This window comes from Oratosquilla oratoria, chromosome 9 (assembly GCF_046742065.1).
Source record: "Oratosquilla oratoria isolate Oo_2021 chromosome 9, ASM4674206v1, whole genome shotgun sequence".
In the NCBI taxonomy this organism is placed as follows: domain Eukaryota; kingdom Metazoa; phylum Arthropoda; class Malacostraca; order Stomatopoda; family Squillidae; genus Oratosquilla; species Oratosquilla oratoria.
The window spans coordinates 77,692,522-77,711,916 of NC_134785.1; the positions used below are offsets into that span (position 1 = coordinate 77,692,522).

The window sequence follows — 19,395 nt, forward strand, 5'->3', positions numbered from 1 at the left end:
TTTCAAAGTTCCTTGCACCCCATCTTTTCTTATCTCTTCCATTTTACTCTCCCATCACTCATTTTCTCATTGACTCCCACCGCCACAATCAATCAATCCCTATCCTTCACATTCAACAGCTCTCTAAAATACTCTAGCCATCCTCTCATCACTACCTTCACTTCCATTTACATCTGTCCCTCCGCACCTTACCATTTCCTTTCTGCATGACTCAACCCCACGTCCTTTCAAAACATCTTTTTATTCTTTTCAAAATTTTGTCATATTCCTACCCCATTTTCCATCTGCCTCCTTTATCTTAAATTTTGCTTCTCTTTCCATCTGTCCCCTGAGGTAGGGGAGGAATGAATTTTGCCAGTTTCCCATGTGAGTTGTAAAAGGTGGCAAAGTGGGATGGAGTGATGGAACTAGGTATCTAACCGACAAGAAGTCAAGGCATAAGGTCTGGGTGATTTCTAAATTAAATGTTTGTGGTACAGATAAGAGTAAAAGGGAAGAGATAGGCCACCATCTATTTGGCAACAAACAACCCCCCCCCCTCACCCACTTGGGAAAAGTAGACAAGAATATCCCTTCAGGTCACATCATTTCTTCACCCATGTAAACCACTTTCTTTCTTACTTCTTGCACTCTCTTGTTTGCTCAACACATTCCAGTGCTTCCTTCATCCCATCAATCCATCTCATTTCTTGTCTTCCTCTCAAATTAACTCCTTGTACATGTGCTCTCCACATTACTTTTACCAGTCTTACCTCGTTCTTTCCATATATGTACACCATCTCATCACTGTTCTACCCTTTCCACCCTGACTCCCAGCATCCCCTCCACGTTTCTCATTGCCAATCCTTGTAACAACTACCATATGTATAGGTTCTTCCTTTCTGCCTCATACAGTGGTGTGGACACCATAATTCAATCGTACAATCAAATATCTATTTCTTGCAACATGTTATCTTTCATCCCCAGACATTTACTTGCCTCCCTTTGTAACTCCCCTCTGCCTTTATTTCTCCATTCTGTCACAAATGACCTAATTTAATACTTTAAAACTTTCCACTTTCTCCATCCTCACATCACCTCACTTTTACTTTCAGCATTCTCCTGCCAAACTCTGCCACTAGCTTTTTGTTTTAGGATGAAAGCAGTTGTCATTTGTCAATTCAACTTGTGTGAAAAAAAATTGAGAAAATAAAACTAAATTCATAGATCTTGGACTTAGTCTAGACAATGATTGTCAGCCTCCAGATGAAGGTGGTGTTTGCAAGTGTAGCAGGGAGGTAGATAATTCTCTCTCCTCCAGGAACACCACCTACAGGTACTCGCAGTTAGTTCCTGTTACCTTAAATGATTCTAAGGGCTTTCTTTTTAACCTAGGTGAATGGCCTAGCCCAGAACTATATCTATGAAGTGGTTCATCACATTAATGTACACTACTGTGAAAGATGAGTATCTCCTCACTCGACATTAATTTGGGAATTTCTTACAGGCCATTCTAACTCTCATTCATGTGACCAGAAAGAGAACATAAGCAGCACGAAGAGCACTTTAGTAAAGCAGCAGGAAGGCAACATAAGTAAAACCTCAGAAATCACCTCACAGCGAGCTGGAAAACCCAAGAAAGTTGTGCAAATGAAAGACACTGTGGAAGTTCTTGATGGTGAGATCCAAGTAAGTATTTGATGTTGGTTTTACACTTGAATTGCACATAACCTTTTCATCATACTCCAAGGACCTCTTCCCCTTACAAGGGAGGTAGTCAGTGTCAAAGGCACAAACCCACTCTCACCCATTTCATCTCTACATAATTCATTCCTATTACCACCCCTCCCTCCCTCTTTTCTTGGCTCCTCCTGGATGACAGGTCATCCCTGCATCTCACCCACTGCCCTGGGTCAGAATCAATGCAACAAGACATAGCACATCCATAATAAGGCTGCTTCATTTAATTGGCAAGCCCCTCCCCCTTTCCATCCCCTCATGCAGAAAAAGAGGACAGGGAGAAATTCTTTCAGACTGTTAAAATATTATTCACACATTACCTTCCATGCATCACAGTATAATCCACACACAACCATTCTCTACTCACTCTTTATACACAAACCATGCAATATAACTACATGATTGTTGCCAGGAACACCAAATACCACTGGACAACTGTCCAGCGCAAAACTAAGGTATCAGCATCCTCCACCAAAGAATCAAAGGAAAAGGAGACAAATATGAATGCAGTAGTTTTGAGGGATGCCTATCAAGTATATTTGGTAAGGCATACGAGAGGGTGTTGACTAAGAGGATTAGGAGGGGAACAGAGACTGTAATGGAGAAAGTACGTACATACATATACCAAGGCTTTTTCCCCCTTACAAGGGAGGTAGCCAAAAAAGAAAAGGCATAAATTCATTCCCACCCATTCCATCCCTGAATACACTCCACACTCCCTCTTATCTTAGCACCTCCTGGATGATGGGTCATCCCTGCACCTTGTCCACTGCCCTGGGTCAGAAGCAGTGTCGCAAGACACAGCATATCCACAGCAAGGCTACTTCATTAAATCGGCGACCCCCTCCTCTCCGTCCCCCATTGCATAAAAGGAGAAGACGGGGAGAAATCCCTTCGGGCTGCGTCAAAATTTTGCTCACATATACTACCTCACCCCGCCCATTCAACCTCATGCATCACAACATCCTCCACATACAACCATTCTCCATTCGCCCGTCTTCTGTCCTCTCCCGTCCTTCCTCAACAGACATTCCCCTCTTCCCCAAAGCCCCCTTCACCCCATCCGTCCACCTCATCCTAGGGTTTAGGGAAGGAAGAGGGTACAGACCAAAAATTTGTAGCAATGCGCGTGCACACACACACACACACACATATATATATATATATGAGAAGTTTTGTTTATTAAAGTTGAAGATGTATTTTGAGTTTTTATGGTTATGGATAAAAGCATATGACAGGGTTGACAGGCCTCATGGGATAGGTTACAGAGAAGTCTGTTAAGGGTAGTCAACATATTTTATGCAAATAGTTGAACTTGTGAGAGAGTAGGGAATGGAGAGAGTGGGTGATTTGAGGTGAAGGTGGGGCTGTGCCAGGATTGTGTAATGTCACCGTGGTTGTTCAGTTTGTACTTGAATGGGGTGGTGCACGAGGTATGTGATTGTGATGGGCAGTGTTTTGGAGCTGGTGAGTGGAGGGAAGTGGAAAGTGAGCCAGATTTTGTTTGTAGATGACACTGCACTTGTACCTAGGTCAAGAGAGACTGAAGCACTAGCAGAGTTTAGGAGGGTGTGTGAGGGGAAAGTTAAAAATAAATGCGAAGCAAAAGTAAGGTGACAAGACGTAAAATGGATGAAGGTGATCTTAATAGGAAAAGGCTGGAGGAAGTATTTATGATCACATGAAGAAGGGATGGAGTAGGCATAGAGGTAAATTGTAAAGGAAAGAAAGTAAATGCTTTGGGAAAGTGAAAATTGTCACAAGAAATAGGTATCTTTAGACAACGTAAAGAGAAAGCTGTATGAAGGGGTGATGATACCCATCACACTATACAGAGCAGACTGAGATTGTGTTTAAAAAGTATGGTGGGATGGATAACATGAAGTGAAGAGGCGAGACAGACTGCATGGGTGGGAAGAGCAGACTGGGTTGATCAAAGAATACTGGAAGGAGTTAGGTGGATGGAGTAAAATATGGGTGTGATTCAGCCTCTATTAGTGGAGGGGAAAGAATATTTGACGGCTTTCACTTTTTTTTTTTTTCTCCATAATTTGCAGTTAACTTTGTTTTATACTGAAATTACTTTTCAGACTCAACAAGAAATGAAGACTACTGATGGCGGTAGGCATCTTACAAAAACAAAAAAGAAGATGGAAGCCCCAATTGTGAGAGCAGCTGATGGTCCTGCAGAATGTAAACAGCAATGAATACCACAGGGCTTCCTTCTTGTTGCCCATTCATCACTTTTTTCCATTTTATTTTAGGCCTCTTGTGGATTGGTCAGGAATACTATTTAAACCTGATGCTCTCTTCATTTTATTTCCAATGTATAATATTTAGCTATTTTTAAACAAATATACCATGAGTTCCAATAAACAAGTGCCTTATCGCCTATCAGTCTTTCCTGTGCCTCTCTTGCCTGCATACAAGTGTTTAGGCTTCAAATCATAAATATGCCGATCTCCTTCTCCCTTACATCCTGATGCATTCATCTTGGCCTGGGCTTTCTTGGCAATCTTCCTCATCTTCTTAGCCATCTGCAAGTACATTGATAAAAACCTATAGTTATTTAAGAAGGAAGACATACACTATCAGCATATTATACATACATATAACAAACGCTTTTCCCTCCTTACAAGGGAGATAGGAAGAAGGGGGGGGGAATCCCACCCATTCCACCCCCTTATCTCCTGGATGATGGGTCATCCCTGTATCTCGCCCACTGTCCTGGGTCAGAAGCAGTGTTGCAAGACACAACACATCCGATTCATTTAATCAGCGAACCCCCTCTCCGTCCCCTCATGCATAAAAGGAGAAGACGGAGAAATCCCTTCAGGCTGTCAATTTATTTTTCACACGTACTCCTATCCCCCACCCACTCCCTCATGCATCACAGCACCATCCATACACAACCACTTCCCTATCTTCTGTCCTCTCCCATCCTTCTTCAACAGATATTCCCCTTCCCCAATGCCTCTTTTACCTTTTTACCTCATCCACCCATCTTTTCCTAGGTTGCCCTCTCATGTTCACTCCTACCTCTGCTTTCTCCACCTCTTTACTAATCTTTCTTCACTTGTTCTTTCCATGTGTCCAAACCATCCCAATACTCTTTCATCAACCCTAATTCCCTTTCCACCCCCGTTCTTATTTCTCACTCTATCCAGACTAGTAACCCCTATCATACTTCTCAGGCACCTTATCTCAAGCACATTCAAACTCCTACTCTCTTCCTCTCTTATGTATATCATGAAATGCTTATTAATGATGAGAATAAAAATGTTTGAATAATAATAATAACAATACTTACAGTAAGATCTTTAACACCTGACAAGTCTCTAGGAGGTCGCGAACTCGATCTTACACGACCCTCATCATCTACGCGTGCCTTCTTAAGTGGGGGTCGAGACCTTGAAGAACTTCTGGTTCTCGTGAAGTGTGCATTCTTTGTATTGGACATATCGACACCCAATTCCTCCATCTCCTGTCGCAATCTTGACACAGAGCGGTCCCTTTCCCTTTTCCGGGTGTTTCTTGCAACTTCAATCTTCCCACTAATACTTTGGTCAATACGCTTGTTGATTGAATTAATGATTCTTTTCTCCCTAATTCTCTTTGCCAAATGCCTGTTTTCAATAATTTCATCATCCTCTTCAATTTCTTCTTCATCGTAAACACCTGCCTTCTCCCTGGCATCTTCTTCTGCTTCTAGTGCCTCAAGTTTCTGTGGAAAATATTAAAAGTATTCAAATAACTCCAATGCCGTACAATTGTATATAAACACAAACATCTTTCTATATTCTAAAAGGCCTTATTAAAGTAGGCAGCCAGCCAAGGGAAAACACACCCTTCATCCATCCCACACCCACTTTTGTTGTTATCAGAGCTCCTTGTGGATGAAGAACCATCCCTAACCCCACCCACTATCTGGGTCAGAAGTAATACAGCAAAGTCAACCTACCTCCAATATTTCTTCATCTATGAAGTCTGCAATATTGTGGCCCTCCCACATTTGTGGGATTTTGTCATAATTCCATTCAGTATTTTCTAAGTCTTTGTTCTTGTTGAGGTCCAATGAATAATCTTCTTCCAATTCTTCCATAATTTGCCGCTCCAGTTTCTTGCTAGTCTTCACAGAAACTCCACTCTCACGAGCTTTCAAAATTGCCTCTGCAACGAGTAAAATCTTTCTGAATATATATGTATACCTCAGTCCCTGGGACTTAATACTGGGTATATGCATGAGGTGGTCCTACATGGATGTTACTATCATATCTTTATGAACTCCAACAATATCTGGGAGCCAACAGTCTTCTGCAAGTGACATGCAAGGCAACAGATTGATGGATTGACTGATCCTTTCACCCCATCCACCTTATTCTAGGTCTTCCTTTCAAACTGACTACATGCCAACTCTGCTTTTCATTTATTGCTAGTCTTCTTGACCATTCTATATATGTTCAAACCACCTAAACCCTGGTACGCCCCATCTGCCCGCTTTCTTCCAGTACCCATTCTCTGCCTCACACTCACATTTAGCGTAAAGACCATGCAAGGACAGAGCCTATCTTTCACTTATTCTCAGATGTGTACCATGACTATATACTTCATAAAGCTGTAACAAGCAACATAGGCCCTGTCCTCACAAGGTGACTTCTCAGCAACTGACATTTATGTACACATTCACATTTCTCACTCTTTCTTGAAATACCTTTCACGTTTCTAAGACACATCTGAATTATCCTGTATTGGGCTACTGGTTCCATGTAACTATGCATTCAATACTTATGGGACTGTTGGCAACCATGTTGACTAGAATCATGCAGCATTCTTTTATTTGGAGAATCTCCACTCAGAAATGCCAAGTCATGTATAAACTTTTGCTATCCCTTGTTTCCTATTATTCTACCTATAATACACCATGCCTCCCTTTCTTTTCTCATATCCCTGAAGTTGGGAGTACCTCTGGTTTGGTATTGTTATAGTTGGATAGTGACCTAAATGCAGTCATCTTTTATAACCCACAGGGGGTCATGGCAAAAGCATCACAAGATACTTATAAGATACAATATTTCACCTGTACATAATATTAATAACAATTTTACCTACATGAATGTAATATTTTTATCATAATAAAATAGAACATAATGAAGCATTTTCTTTTCATAACTAAAAAATAGCTTCCTTTAATCTACAAAGAAAGGTACATCAACCAACTTTCATATATTTATTCCTTTATGTTCACATGTAACTAAGGGTGCAGATGACATGCTTTAAATAATACTTAATCTTACATTTTTTATTATTTACTTTCAATAATGTGTTGAATAACTTTCCAATTATTCTCACTGAAGTGTTTTATTAAACATTGGAAAAAATCCAGTGTATTACTACTTTGCAATGTACCAGTGTACACAAGTCAAGTTTCTTGACCTCTGCAGTGAGGTATTGTAAGAACAAAATTGGGGGGCTTTAAATAATACTTAATCTTACATTTTTGATGATTTACCCTCAATAATGTGTTAAATAACTACAATTATTCTCACTGAAGTGTTTTGTTAATCACCGGAAAAAAATCCAGTGTACTACTACTTTCTGCAATGTACCAGTGTACACAAGTCAAGTCTCTTGACCTTTGCAGTGAGGTATTGAAAGAACAAAATTGGGGGGCTTTAACCCCCCCCCCAGATCTGCCATGGCTACTCCCAGATATAAGGTGTCAAATACAAGTCGGTTCTTTTCGAAAAGGTATCCAATACGAGAAAGTAGAAGGTGAATGTGGGTAAAAGCAAGGTGATGAGATGTACAAGGGTAGAGGATGAGTTGGAAGAATCTAAAAGGAGAGGCTGAAGGAAATACATATACCAAGGCATTTTCCCCCTTACAAGGGAGGCAGCCAAAAAGGAAAAGGCATAAAATCATTCCCACCCATTCCATCCCTGAATACACTCCACACCCCTCCACCCTCCCTCTTATCTTAGCACCTCCTGGATGACGGGTCATCCCTGCACCTTGTCCACTGCCCTGGGTCAGAAGCGGTGTTGCAAGACACAGCACATCCACCGCAGGGCCACTTCATTATGCTGAAGGAAATATCTTTGGGTATTTGGGGTCATGTGGCAGGAGAGGGAGGAATGGAGGTGGAGGTAAATTGCAGATTGTGAGAAGCAAGTAAATGCCTTGGGGGGGGTCTAAAAAAGGGTTATTAGAAATAGGCAACTGGGAATAAATACAAAGATTGTTTGAAGGGGTGATTATGCCAACAGTTTTATATGGGGTAGAGACTTGGAATTTAAGCGAGGCAAATAAGAAAATTTTAATGTGTTACTGGTTGGATAGAGAAACAAGGAGGAGAGCAGGAATTGAAAAGGAGATGATAGATAGGGCTGATGAAAGATTAGTAAAAAGAAGTGGAAGGCAGAGGTGGGGGAAGTGAACTTGAGGGGTCAACTGAGGCTGAGAGGGATGGATGAGGTGAAGGGGTGTTGTGCAAGAGGAAAATGTCTGTTGAGGAAGGGAGCAGGCAGGAGATAGGGATGAGTGGAGCATGACTATATAGATGATACTTTTATGCACGGAAGAGAGGGATGGGGGATTAGGGGGGTGCTTTTGTGTGAATAATATTTTAATGCAGCCCGAAGGAATTTCTCCCAATCTTCTGTTTTCTGTATGTTGGGATAGAGAGGGGGGAGTCACTGATTAAGTGAAGCGGTCTTGCTGTAGATGTACAGTACTGTGTTTGACACAGGCCAGTTGGCAGATACAAGCATGACCCATCATCCATGAGGAGCTGAGATGGGAGGGGAGTCAAATGGGTGGAAATAGGCCTCACTTAACTACCTCCCTGTCTTCTTTTCTGCATGGGGAACGGAAAGGGGGGGGGGGGTCGCCGATTTAATGAAGCGGCCTTGCTGTGGATGTGCTGTGTCTAGCGACACTGCCTATGACCTAGGGCAGTGGACAGGGTACAGGGATGACCCATCATCCAGGAGGTGCTAAGATAAGAGGGAGGGTGGAGTGTATTTAGAGATGGAATGGGTGGAAATAGTTTCAGGCCTTTTTTTTTTTTTTTGGGGCTACTTTCCATGTAAGGGGGAAAAAGCCTTGGTTTATGTATGTATGTATATACATACATATACCAAGGAGGGGAGTGGAGTGTATAGGAAATGGAATGAGTGGGAGTGGTTTCTGTGCCTTTTTCTTTTTGGCTACCCACTGTGTAAGGGGAAGCCTTAGGTATATGTATGTATATTTCTTGTCATACAAACAATGGGGGGACAGAGAGGGGGGGTCGCCGATTTAATGAAGCGGCCTTGCTGTGTCTTGCGACACTGCTTCTGACCCAGGGCAGTGGACAAGGTGCAGGGATGACCCGTTATTCAGGAGGTGCTAAGATAAGAGGGAGGGTGGAGGGGTGTGGAGTGTATTCAGGGATGGAATGGGTGGGAATGATTTTATGCCTTTTTCTTTTTGGCTATCCCCCTTGTAAGGGGGAAAAAGCCTTGGTATATGTATGTACAAACATATCAAATTTCTGTGACTCCCCCCCCCCCCCCCACCTCCAGGAGAAACATCTATATTTGAATATGGTGCCCTTAGAAAAATGTCAAACATTAAAAAATCATCACTGGTGAAAAATGTAGTAACACATTTGTAAGTCACAACTAACACCACAGTCGGACGAAAGGAAGAGTTGCATAAGCGAAACTACATATTTCGCTTACGCAACTCTTTCTTTCATCTGACTGTGGTGTTAGTTGTGATACAAAAATCATGTTGACACATAACGACTGTGACACAGGGGTATTACCTGGGATGAATGGCTTCCTATCCTTGTCGTCCCTGGGTGCTGGCATGGCCACCCTTACCCTGTTCAAAATGCTGTCAGCCTTCTTAGACCTTAATTTCATGTCCACACGTTGGGCCATGAGTCGATCACAGGCCTACCAAGATAAACATAATACTGAACAGACAAAAAATTATTCCTAAAAGATGGTCTTGATATAAACAACAAGGGTCTTTACTGGTTTATTCTTAAATTAACTTTATTTATATAAATAAACAAAATATACCAAAAGACCTTTTTTCCATTTCCTTATACATTTTTTCCAACATGCCTTGTCAGTGAACAAATGGTGTTCTGGACAGATACTTGAAACTATATATATATATATATATATATTATATAAAATCCTCACCTCCTTTTTTACTTCCATGACCCCTTGCTGAGTAAGTGTTGACATCTCGAATACAGGAATACCATCTTTTTCCAGTGCCGAGATCAGCTCTCTCTTCTCTGATGCCAATTCTTCCAGGGTTACAACATCTACTTTGTTGCAGGCAACAATTAAGGGCTACAGAGCAAAAACAAATAATTACAAATTCGTAAATATGCATAACAATTTGCAAATAAAATATCTTTGTAATCTTCATGGCTTGCATTTTTTGGCAGTTTGTGACAGTATACAAAAGTTAAAAGCATATATAATGACCCACATTCAATATTTCATACACAGTCAGCACAGCCTTGTTTATATATATTTGCCTAGTCTCACAGTCTAAGGCTAGACTCAAGACTGAATAGGGTCCTTATTCACTTAGGCCATAGAGGGGAAGGATGTGGTGAACCAGAGAATTTAAGTTACTTATGTGGTGGGACATGGATGACTTGAGGGAGTGGGAAGTTGTGTAGGAGTCATCTGTGTTCATGGCAACATTTGGTAGGACTGTTGGGATGGATGTGATGTCACAATGGAGTGGTGGATTACAAAGCCACCACAGTTGTGATGCCAGGGTGGATCACTATTGATACAACTCTGATTTGGAACCAAACCCCCCCCCACCCCACACCACCCCAAAGCTGACAGGTTCCTAGTTTCGGGCAGAGGATTTTACATAAAGAGGTACCACTACCCACAGTAATTTTGACTGGTGGTATAAAGTTGACCTACTATTCTTTTGGCATCCAAATGTTTTCTTTTAAAAATTACTAACGGTTTCAACTTTACTTCACCAGTCAAAATTACCTCTCGTGACCGTACACCATGTAGAGTGAGAATGTTGCATGGCTCTTCCCTGTTTGCACATCTGGCTGGGTTAGTGCAATAGGAATCATATGTGTATGCACAAGTGTATGGTGGCAACACTGCTGTCTACTACGGCCAAGACATTCACAATTAAAGCACTATGTGGATAAGGAGAACAACTTCTTTACTAAAACTGTAGATATTTTGTGCTGAGGTGGAATGTGAGTTACGAGTGGATGAAGGTTAGTAAAGTGTGGAGAATTGAATTCTTGTGCTGTTAATATTTGTGGTAGCAGACACAGATTACCTTTTGATTCAAAATCTTACATTCTGATTCTGTGTACTGTAGTAGCCATGGTGTGTACTTCTTACCTTGTTAGCAAAGAGGGGTTTGATGCTTTCATAGATCCTCATTTGCTGTGCAATGGGCACCTCACACAGCTCCGAGATATCAATGAAGAAGATGACAGCAGACCTGATATGAGCCAATGCTGTGATAGCTTGCAATTCAATAGTGTTCATTTCATCAAAGGGGCGATCCAGCACACCAGGAGTATCAATGACCTATGTGAAACATTAATGTATATTTAGATTTCCTGAAACAATCTAGCATACAAATATAGACAAGTTTATATATTTTGGGAAAATCTCTATACATACATACATATATCAAGGCTTTTTTCCCCTTACAAGGGAGGTAGCCAAAAAGGGAAAGGCATAAAATCATTCCCACCCATTCCATCCCTGAATACACTCCACACTCCTCCACCCTCCCTCTTATCATAGCACCTCCTGGATGACAGGTCATCCCTGCACGTTGTCCACTGCCCTGGGTCAGAAGCAGTGTCGCAAGACACAGCACATCCACAGCAAGGACGCTTCATTAAATCGGCAACACCCCCATGCATAAACGGAGAAGACGGGGAGAAATCCCTTCGGGCTGCGTCAAATTTTGCTCACACATACTACCTCACCCCCCATTCCACCTCATGCATCACACCATCATCCATATACAACCATTCTCCATTCACCCCTATCTTCTGTCCTCTCCAACAGACATTCCTCTCTTCCCCAAAGCCCCTTCACCCCATCCATCCACCTCGTCCTAGGACATCCCCTCATGTTCATTCCCTCCACATCTGCCTTCCATACCTCTTTTACTAGTCTTTCTTCACTCATGCTTTCCATGTGTCCAAACCATCCTAATACTCTTTCATGAACTCCCTTTCCACCCCCATTCTCCTCCTCACCTCCTCATTTCTCACTCTATCTAGTCTAGTAGCCCCCATCATACTTCTCAGACACCTCATCTCAAACACATTCAAACTCCTCTCTTATGTTCCATGTTTCTGCCCCATACAGTGCTGTTGGCACAATCACTCCTTCATACAGTCTCCTCTTAGCATCCATTCCCAAATGTCTATTCCTCATTACACTTTTTAATCCACCAAGGCATTTACTCGCTTCTCTCAATCTACATTCTACCTCCACATTCACTCCACCTTTTCCTGCCACATTTGCACCCAAGTATCTAAAACCATCCACTTCCTCCCTTAATGCTCACTTCCAGTCTACTGCCACTTTCACCCCTTCTACATCTCATCACCTTCCTTTTACCCACATTTATCTTCAGCTCTCTATACCAAGAGTTTTTTTTTCCCATTACAAGGGAGGTAGCCATCCCAAAAGGCATGTATGTACCCACTCCCATCCACCACCGTTTCCGCTCTCTCTTCTTAGCTCCTCATGGATGACAGGTCATCCCTGTATCCCACCAACTACCCTGGGTCAAAAGCAATGTAACAAGACACAGATATAATACATATAACAATAAGCCTTCTTCCCCTTATGAGTGAATGGCAGTAAAAACCTGCATCCACCCAACACCCTAATCTTAGTAATACTAAATACTAATAATAATTCTAATGAAAAAACAATAAAACAAAAAAATGTGCATAGTGTTCTTCATCAATGTTCATAGTGTTCTTCATCAATAAATAAGACAACAAAACTACTAGTAATAATAATACTGTCATCCCTATTACTTTTAATAATTGGAAGACAAATCTACACTTTTGTTCATTTCAATGTAACAAGTTACATACTCTTGTCAAAACCGTGGATATTACAATCAAATCTATCATTCTTACCTGCCACCTGCAGTATTCATAGTCTGTATGCCCCACAAACAGAGACTTTGTTGTGAAAGCATATGGCTGCACCTCAACATCAGCTCTTGTGATCTGATTTATGAAGGATGATTTTCCTGAAATTGAAGTCAAATTCCAATTATACTTCATCTGAGATGTAGGTTAATTTAGCAATGGTTAAATATACAATCTAGAATCTTTTTTTTGGAATTGTTGCAACTGGGAAAGAGGGGAATGTCTGTTGAGGAAGGACAGGAGAGGATAGAGGATGGGGGTGATTGGAGAATGGTTGTGTATGGATGATACTGTGATACATGAGGGGGGAGTTGGTGGGGGATGGGGGTGAGGGAGTATGTGTGAAATATAAATTGATGTAGCCCAAAGGGATTTCTCTGCATCTTCTCCATTTCAACATGAGAGGATGGAGTTTTATTTTCTGCCGAATTAATGAAGCAGCCTTGCTGTGGATGTGGTGTATCTTGCGGCACTCCTTCTGAGCCAGGACAGTGGACGATGCAGGGATGACCCGTCATCCGGAGCAGCAAAAGTAAGAGGGAAGGAAATGGGTGGATGGGAGTGGAATATGTGGGGATGGAATGGGTGGGAGTGGATTTTATGACTTTGTCTTCTGGCTGCCTCCCTTGTAAGGGGGAAAAAGCCTTTGGGATATGTATGTACATACATACATATACCAAAGGCTTTTTTCTCCTTACAAGGGAGGTAGCCAAAAAACAATGGCATAAAATCCACTCCCACCCATTCCACTCCTATTCACCCCCCTCTCTCCCTCTTATCTTGGCTCCTCCTGCATGATGGGTCTTCCCTGCATCTAACCCAATGCCCTGGGTCTGAAGCAATGTTGCAAGACTGACAATTCTTTCCACACATCTAATCCATCTCAATATTTTATGATCAACTCTATCTGTTCTTTCCAGCCCTCCTCATTTCTCACCCTATCCATCCTCATAAACCCAATCATGCTTCTAAAATACTTAATATCAAATACATTTAGGCTCATCCCTCCTGTCTCCTTTAAATTCCAAGACTCTACCCAGTAAAATTTCAGAGGTAACCCTTTCTATAGCATTTCCATTGATTCCTACATACATATTTCTCATGGCACGTTTCACTCCTCCAAAACATTTACTTGCTTCCCTTACTTTATAATTTACCCTTACACCTCCATTCCCTGTAATGTCACCTTCAAGCTCTCCATTTACACCAGCCTCTATCTCCTATTAAACTTGCCTCCAACTTATTCTCCCCTTGTACATGTCATCACCTTACATTTACCTTCCCAAACTCCGCTACTAATTGCCACATGTATAGTTTCACCTGCAGACAACTGGCTGACTTCTTACTTTCTTCCACTTTACATCTCCATGCCTCTAACCATCACCTCTACATTTACCCATCATACCATTCCATCAATGTACACTTTGAACAACCATGGCAACATTATACATACATACATACATACACCAAAGGCTTTTTTTCCCCCTTATAAGGGAGGTAGCCAGAAAACACCTCCCTAAAATACTCTGTCCATCTTCCTCTTACTGCCATCTCTTCCATTATCATCTCTCCATCTGCACCTTTTACTTTTTCTTCTTTGACTTGATCCGCCTTCCCTTCCTCTTTTAATTTCCTTCCAAAACATCTTTTTATTACTTTAAAAATTTGTCATACCATTACCCCATTTCACATCTGCTCTCCTCTTTGCCTCCTTTATCGTATGCTTTATTTCTCTTTCCTTTGTACATACATACATATACCAAGGCTTTTTCCCCCTTCCAAGGGAGGTAGCCAAAAAGGGAAAGGCATAAAAACACTCCCACCCATTTCATCCCTAAATACACTCCACACCCCTCCCACCCTCCCTCTCATCTGAGCACCTCCTGGATGACGGGTCATCCCTGCACCCTGCCCACCGCCCTGGGTCAGAAGCAGTGTCGCAAGACACAGCACATCCACAGCAAGGCCGCTTCATTTAATCGGCGACCCCCCCCTCTCCGTCCCCCCTTGCATATAAGGAGAGGACGGGGAGAAATCCCTTCGGGCTGCGTCAAAATTTACTCACACATACTACCCCCCCCGCCCATTCCTCCTCATTTTATATGAGAGGTACAAAGGAAAGAGAGGGCCTCTTTCCTTTGTACCTCTCATATAAAATTTTCATCCTATTTTGCAACCAGCCTGTGAATGCTCGTATCTTCTCTTCTACAACTTTCTTTGCTTCATCATCCCACCACTCACTACCCTTCCTTTTATTTCCTCTCATCCTCCTTGTTCCACACACCAACTTTGCACACCTTGTTTTCCCCCTTGAACCATCCCCATTCTTCCTCCACTCCTAGTTTACTCTATCCTTCACTCCCTCCTGCTCTCCTCTCAGCTTTTACTTATACTCCTTATTTTCTTTCTCATTTAAGCAGTTTACTCTAAGCACATCCCTACCTTCTATCCTTTTCCTCTTTCTCCATCTATCCTCCACTCTCAACTTACCTTCCACCAAAAAATTACCTGACATTCCCCAACTCTCCCATAAGACCATGTACATCCAAGATATACAACATGAGAAGATAATAAAGTAAATGAATAAAGATTATTAATCTGTATATGCAGCCTTGCTGTGGATGTGCTGTGTCTTGCGAAACTGCTTCTGACCCAGGGCAGTGCACAGGATGCAGGGATGACCCATCATCCAGGAGGTGCCAAGATAAGAGGGAGGGAGGAGGGTGAATGGGAGTGGAATATATAGGAAATGGAATGGGTGGGAGTGGTTTCTATGCCTTTTTCTTTTTGGCTACCCCCCATGTAGGGGGAAAAAGCCTTTGGTATATGTATGTATATGCAATAAAGATAATTTACTACTGAAATGTCTTTAGTTAATTTTTTTCAAAATATTCTATTGGTAATCCTTCTTACCTGCATTAGGGCATCCACATAAAAGTAAAGTTCTTGTATTGGGGTCAATAGAAGGCAGACGAGCCAAATGCTGCCTCACATCTTCCAAGTATTTGAGTGCTGGAGCTTGCTTCTTCATAATGGTGGCCATCCGACCAAGAGCTGCTCTTTTGAGCTGCTTACAGCGGTACAAGGAGTCACCATATTTGAGCAACTTGACATAATCACTAGCAACCTGTCAAGAATAGATCATGAAGTCTTTCTATAGTATTCACCAACACTAATGTCTAATGACATCTACTAAACCATTTACTGATAAAAATTAAGCTGTTATACATAAACTCCCACAACCAGGGGTGACTATTAAAACGCAATTCATGTACATGAAGAACACCCATCTCTGCACCTTGTGGATGAAGGGTCACCCGTCTCCTGCTACACTGCTTTGGTCAAGACCAACGTAGTGAAGCACAGCACTTCCAGCCAGAGCTGCTTTATCCCCACTGCTTCATCATATGGCAACACCATTCAGCTCGTCAACCTGTCGCCCATTAATAATCTCCCTAGATTAACTCTTATCTTCTGCACTCTTCCCTGCTTAACTGACATTTCTTGTACACCCAAGTCCTACCTTACTCATTCTTACTATATCCCCAAAACACCCAGTATTCTTTGGTCTACCCTATCCCACAGTTCTTTCCTTCAATTCTCTGCCTTTCCTCCACATTTCTCATTCTATCCATTCTTGTAACACTTGTCACATTTCTCTAAAATTTATCCCCAAAACATTCAGAATTTTTTTTTGTACCTATCTTATACTCCCAAGTCTCTGCTCCATGTAGTGAAGAGGGTACTATCACTACTTTATATTACACTCTCCTTGAATTAATTCCCACTTTTCATTCCAGACATTTACCTGGTTCTTGCACTCTATTTTATCTTCATATCCACACCTCCATTCACTGCCCTGTTCAACCCCAAATACTTAAAAAAATGTCCACTTCCTCCAGCCTCTCACCATTCACTCTTATCCAACCTGGCACCATTCACTCTTATCCAACCTGGCACCATTATCCACGCCTCACTCTTGCTCGAATAAGCCACACTGCAGTGTCATCCACAAACAATATGGATAACCAATATTTGGTTAATATAATTATCAGAAAAAAATTGTTCACTAATGAAAATATGATAGATCCACTTCCAAAATAATTAAGGCATGCACCTTACCTTATCTACAAGATGTCGAGCCATATTAATCTGACCAAGAGACAATTTGTAATGATCTTTGTTGTACAAGGTGTTCAAAAGGTCAGCATAGAAGGGGTGAAGATCCTGCAAAACCATTACACATCATATTCAAACTCAATAAATATATCCATATATACATACTGCAGACATGTGGGGAAATGCCAGACACTTGAAAATAAATAATAAAATCAAATAAATTCACCTACTCACCTCAAGTTTGGGGAAGTCCGTCAAAATGGTTGACAATTTATCATGAAAATTCTGTTGTGTAAACTTTACTTTAGTCATATAAAACCTTCGTATTCTTGTAATCTTGTACTGTTTATGGATAACAGTTGCAGTTTTTCTTTGAGTTTTGGACAAGATTATGTCCACAAATGCCTGGAAAATAAAATGCTCTCTATGAATGTCAAAATTGTCGAGAAACATAAATATCTTCCTAGTCTGTATCTATCTCACCTGTACTAACAAAGAACCAAGTTCTTAAAAAATTCTCAATATGGATTTTATTATTTCAAATATGGTCAAACAAACCACTATAGTACTAGCAACATTTAACAGTAAAATCAAATAAAACAAACCTTTGCCGTTGGGACGGCTGTAATCTTTTTGAAGTTATAGTGCGACATCTTTGTGGTACCCTTAGAACTACTGAAATAAATCAGATTATGAAATCAACATTGGTGAATATGATTACCATCCACAACCTTATGTTTACCCTTTATTTCTACTCATGAATACGATTACCATCCACAACCTTATGTTTACCCTTTATTTCTACTCGTGAATATGATTACCATCCACAACCTTATGTTTACCCTTTATTTCTACTCAAAGATACATGATCAAACAAATCACATGAGCTTCCTCAATAAGAGAGAAATGAAGAAAACTAATTTTAAAATTTAGGCATCCATGGATTATACTCATAATACTGCCCCATCCAGCAATAGGATTTACTCTTCTACCCATTACATCCAAAGCATCGCATAATAATGAACTAACAGCAATTTCTTGTCACCAAAATTTCAAAATATCTTTTTGGTCATTCATTTTGCCAGGTTTAGTACTGACATAAAATGTGTAGACAGACAGGACTTGTATCAACCCAGGGTACCAGAGTTTATGGTTTTCTTTCCAATGCAATGCCAATGGGGTATCCATCCAAACAAGTCAAGAAAAAAAAATTATTTGAAAAATAACAATCAATCTAATCCTGAACATTGTACTGCAAAAAAATAAATAAAATTTCCATTGAAAAAATTACAGTTTCATTAATACCTGGGAAATTGATAGACAAGCCAATCACTATCATAAGTAAATAAATAATAAATACGTGTAACGATCATAAAAGATGTTAAATGTACTACAGCTGGAGATGATATAATACTATTACACCTGTCAACAACACAAGTGGGAAATTGGATCAGTGAAAATATAGTTAAAAACAAAGAAGGATGCATAAATTCTCGAAAGACTGGAAAATAAACACAAATTCAGAAAACTGAATGCCAATAGTCAATAGACCATATTCATGATAATCATAATGTTTACCTCGTTTACACTTAGTCTTATAAAACTGAATTCACATAAAACTTATAATCATATGTTCCTACAAAAAAAACAATGTTCTATTACACGTGTTGTCCTTACCTTCACAAACGAAAAAATTTATATAACTTTCCCTGTATCTAACCCTACCCTCACATACACACGACCATTTTAACACGTCCGTATCCCTATTGCTACGGCACCTCGTGTGTTTACGATTGCAGCATGGTTAATTAAAAAGATGAAAACATTATTTTCACCATAAATGTAATGTGATATAAAATACATTTTGTATTACCTCTTTTATTATGATAGAAAAAATATACTACTATGTTTAATACACATATTCTTTTCGCAAATAAACCACTGGGACCCACGTGCATAAACTATATTGTGTAATAATTTGTAACATCAATTTTTTATATAACTCTTCCTCATTCTTCTAAATGCTATAAGAACACAATAATGCCAGTCCAAATTCAAAATAATATCATAGTTGTCACATTCAACTTAAAAACCGTATTATTTCCTGGTGGGTCCCTTCCCATGTATTGTGTACTCTGGAAACTTTGAATTTCATTTGGGGTATTGGATGCATGTTATTGTGGTAAAGTAGCATGCAGTTGATACTTTAGGGTCTATATGGGGCGCCTCTACGGACCAGAGCCACACATCATTTTGTCTGTGATAGAGGAAAACTCTGTTCACAGAGAAATGATGACACTTTTATACTACGACTACCCCTCCGTTATGCTGCCCCCCAACCCCTTGTTACTGTCCTGTACCATTTT

General features: G+C 40.7%; 2 protein-coding genes across 3 annotated transcripts in view; one reads left to right on the forward strand and one right to left on the reverse strand.

The window, feature by feature from the left end:
- The window catches only part of LOC143028623 (protein Spindly-B-like), a 36,554-nt gene extending 32,486 nt beyond the window's left edge, over positions 1-4,068 (forward strand). The window contains exons 10-11 of the mRNA XM_076191011.1: positions 1,487-1,668; positions 3,810-4,068. Of these exons, the coding sequence (XP_076047126.1) occupies positions 1,487-1,668; positions 3,810-3,926 (299 nt within the window). The 3' untranslated portion in view covers positions 3,927-4,068. The remainder of the gene's footprint in view (positions 1-1,486; positions 1,669-3,809) is intronic.
- Positions 4,018-18,830, reverse strand: Non1 (nucleolar GTP-binding protein 1). Of its 2 annotated transcripts, none has more exons than XM_076191009.1 (12): positions 18,707-18,830; positions 17,635-17,704; positions 17,264-17,434; positions 17,033-17,137; positions 15,824-16,037; positions 12,896-13,011; positions 11,118-11,309; positions 9,918-10,073; positions 9,530-9,662; positions 5,681-5,889; positions 5,030-5,443; positions 4,018-4,256 (listed from the first exon to the last, which is right to left on the reverse strand). In XM_076191009.1, exons 2-12 carry the CDS (start codon positions 17,680-17,682, stop codon positions 4,104-4,106), a joined length of 1,911 nt encoding a protein of 636 aa, XP_076047124.1. In that variant the 5' UTR covers positions 17,683-17,704; positions 18,707-18,830; the 3' UTR covers positions 4,018-4,103. The 2 variants fall into 2 exon arrangements, with proteins under 2 accessions (XP_076047124.1, XP_076047125.1); XM_076191010.1 differs by having other exon boundaries at positions 17,635-17,701; positions 18,707-18,777.
- Between the last annotated feature and the right edge of the window lie 565 nt (positions 18,831-19,395).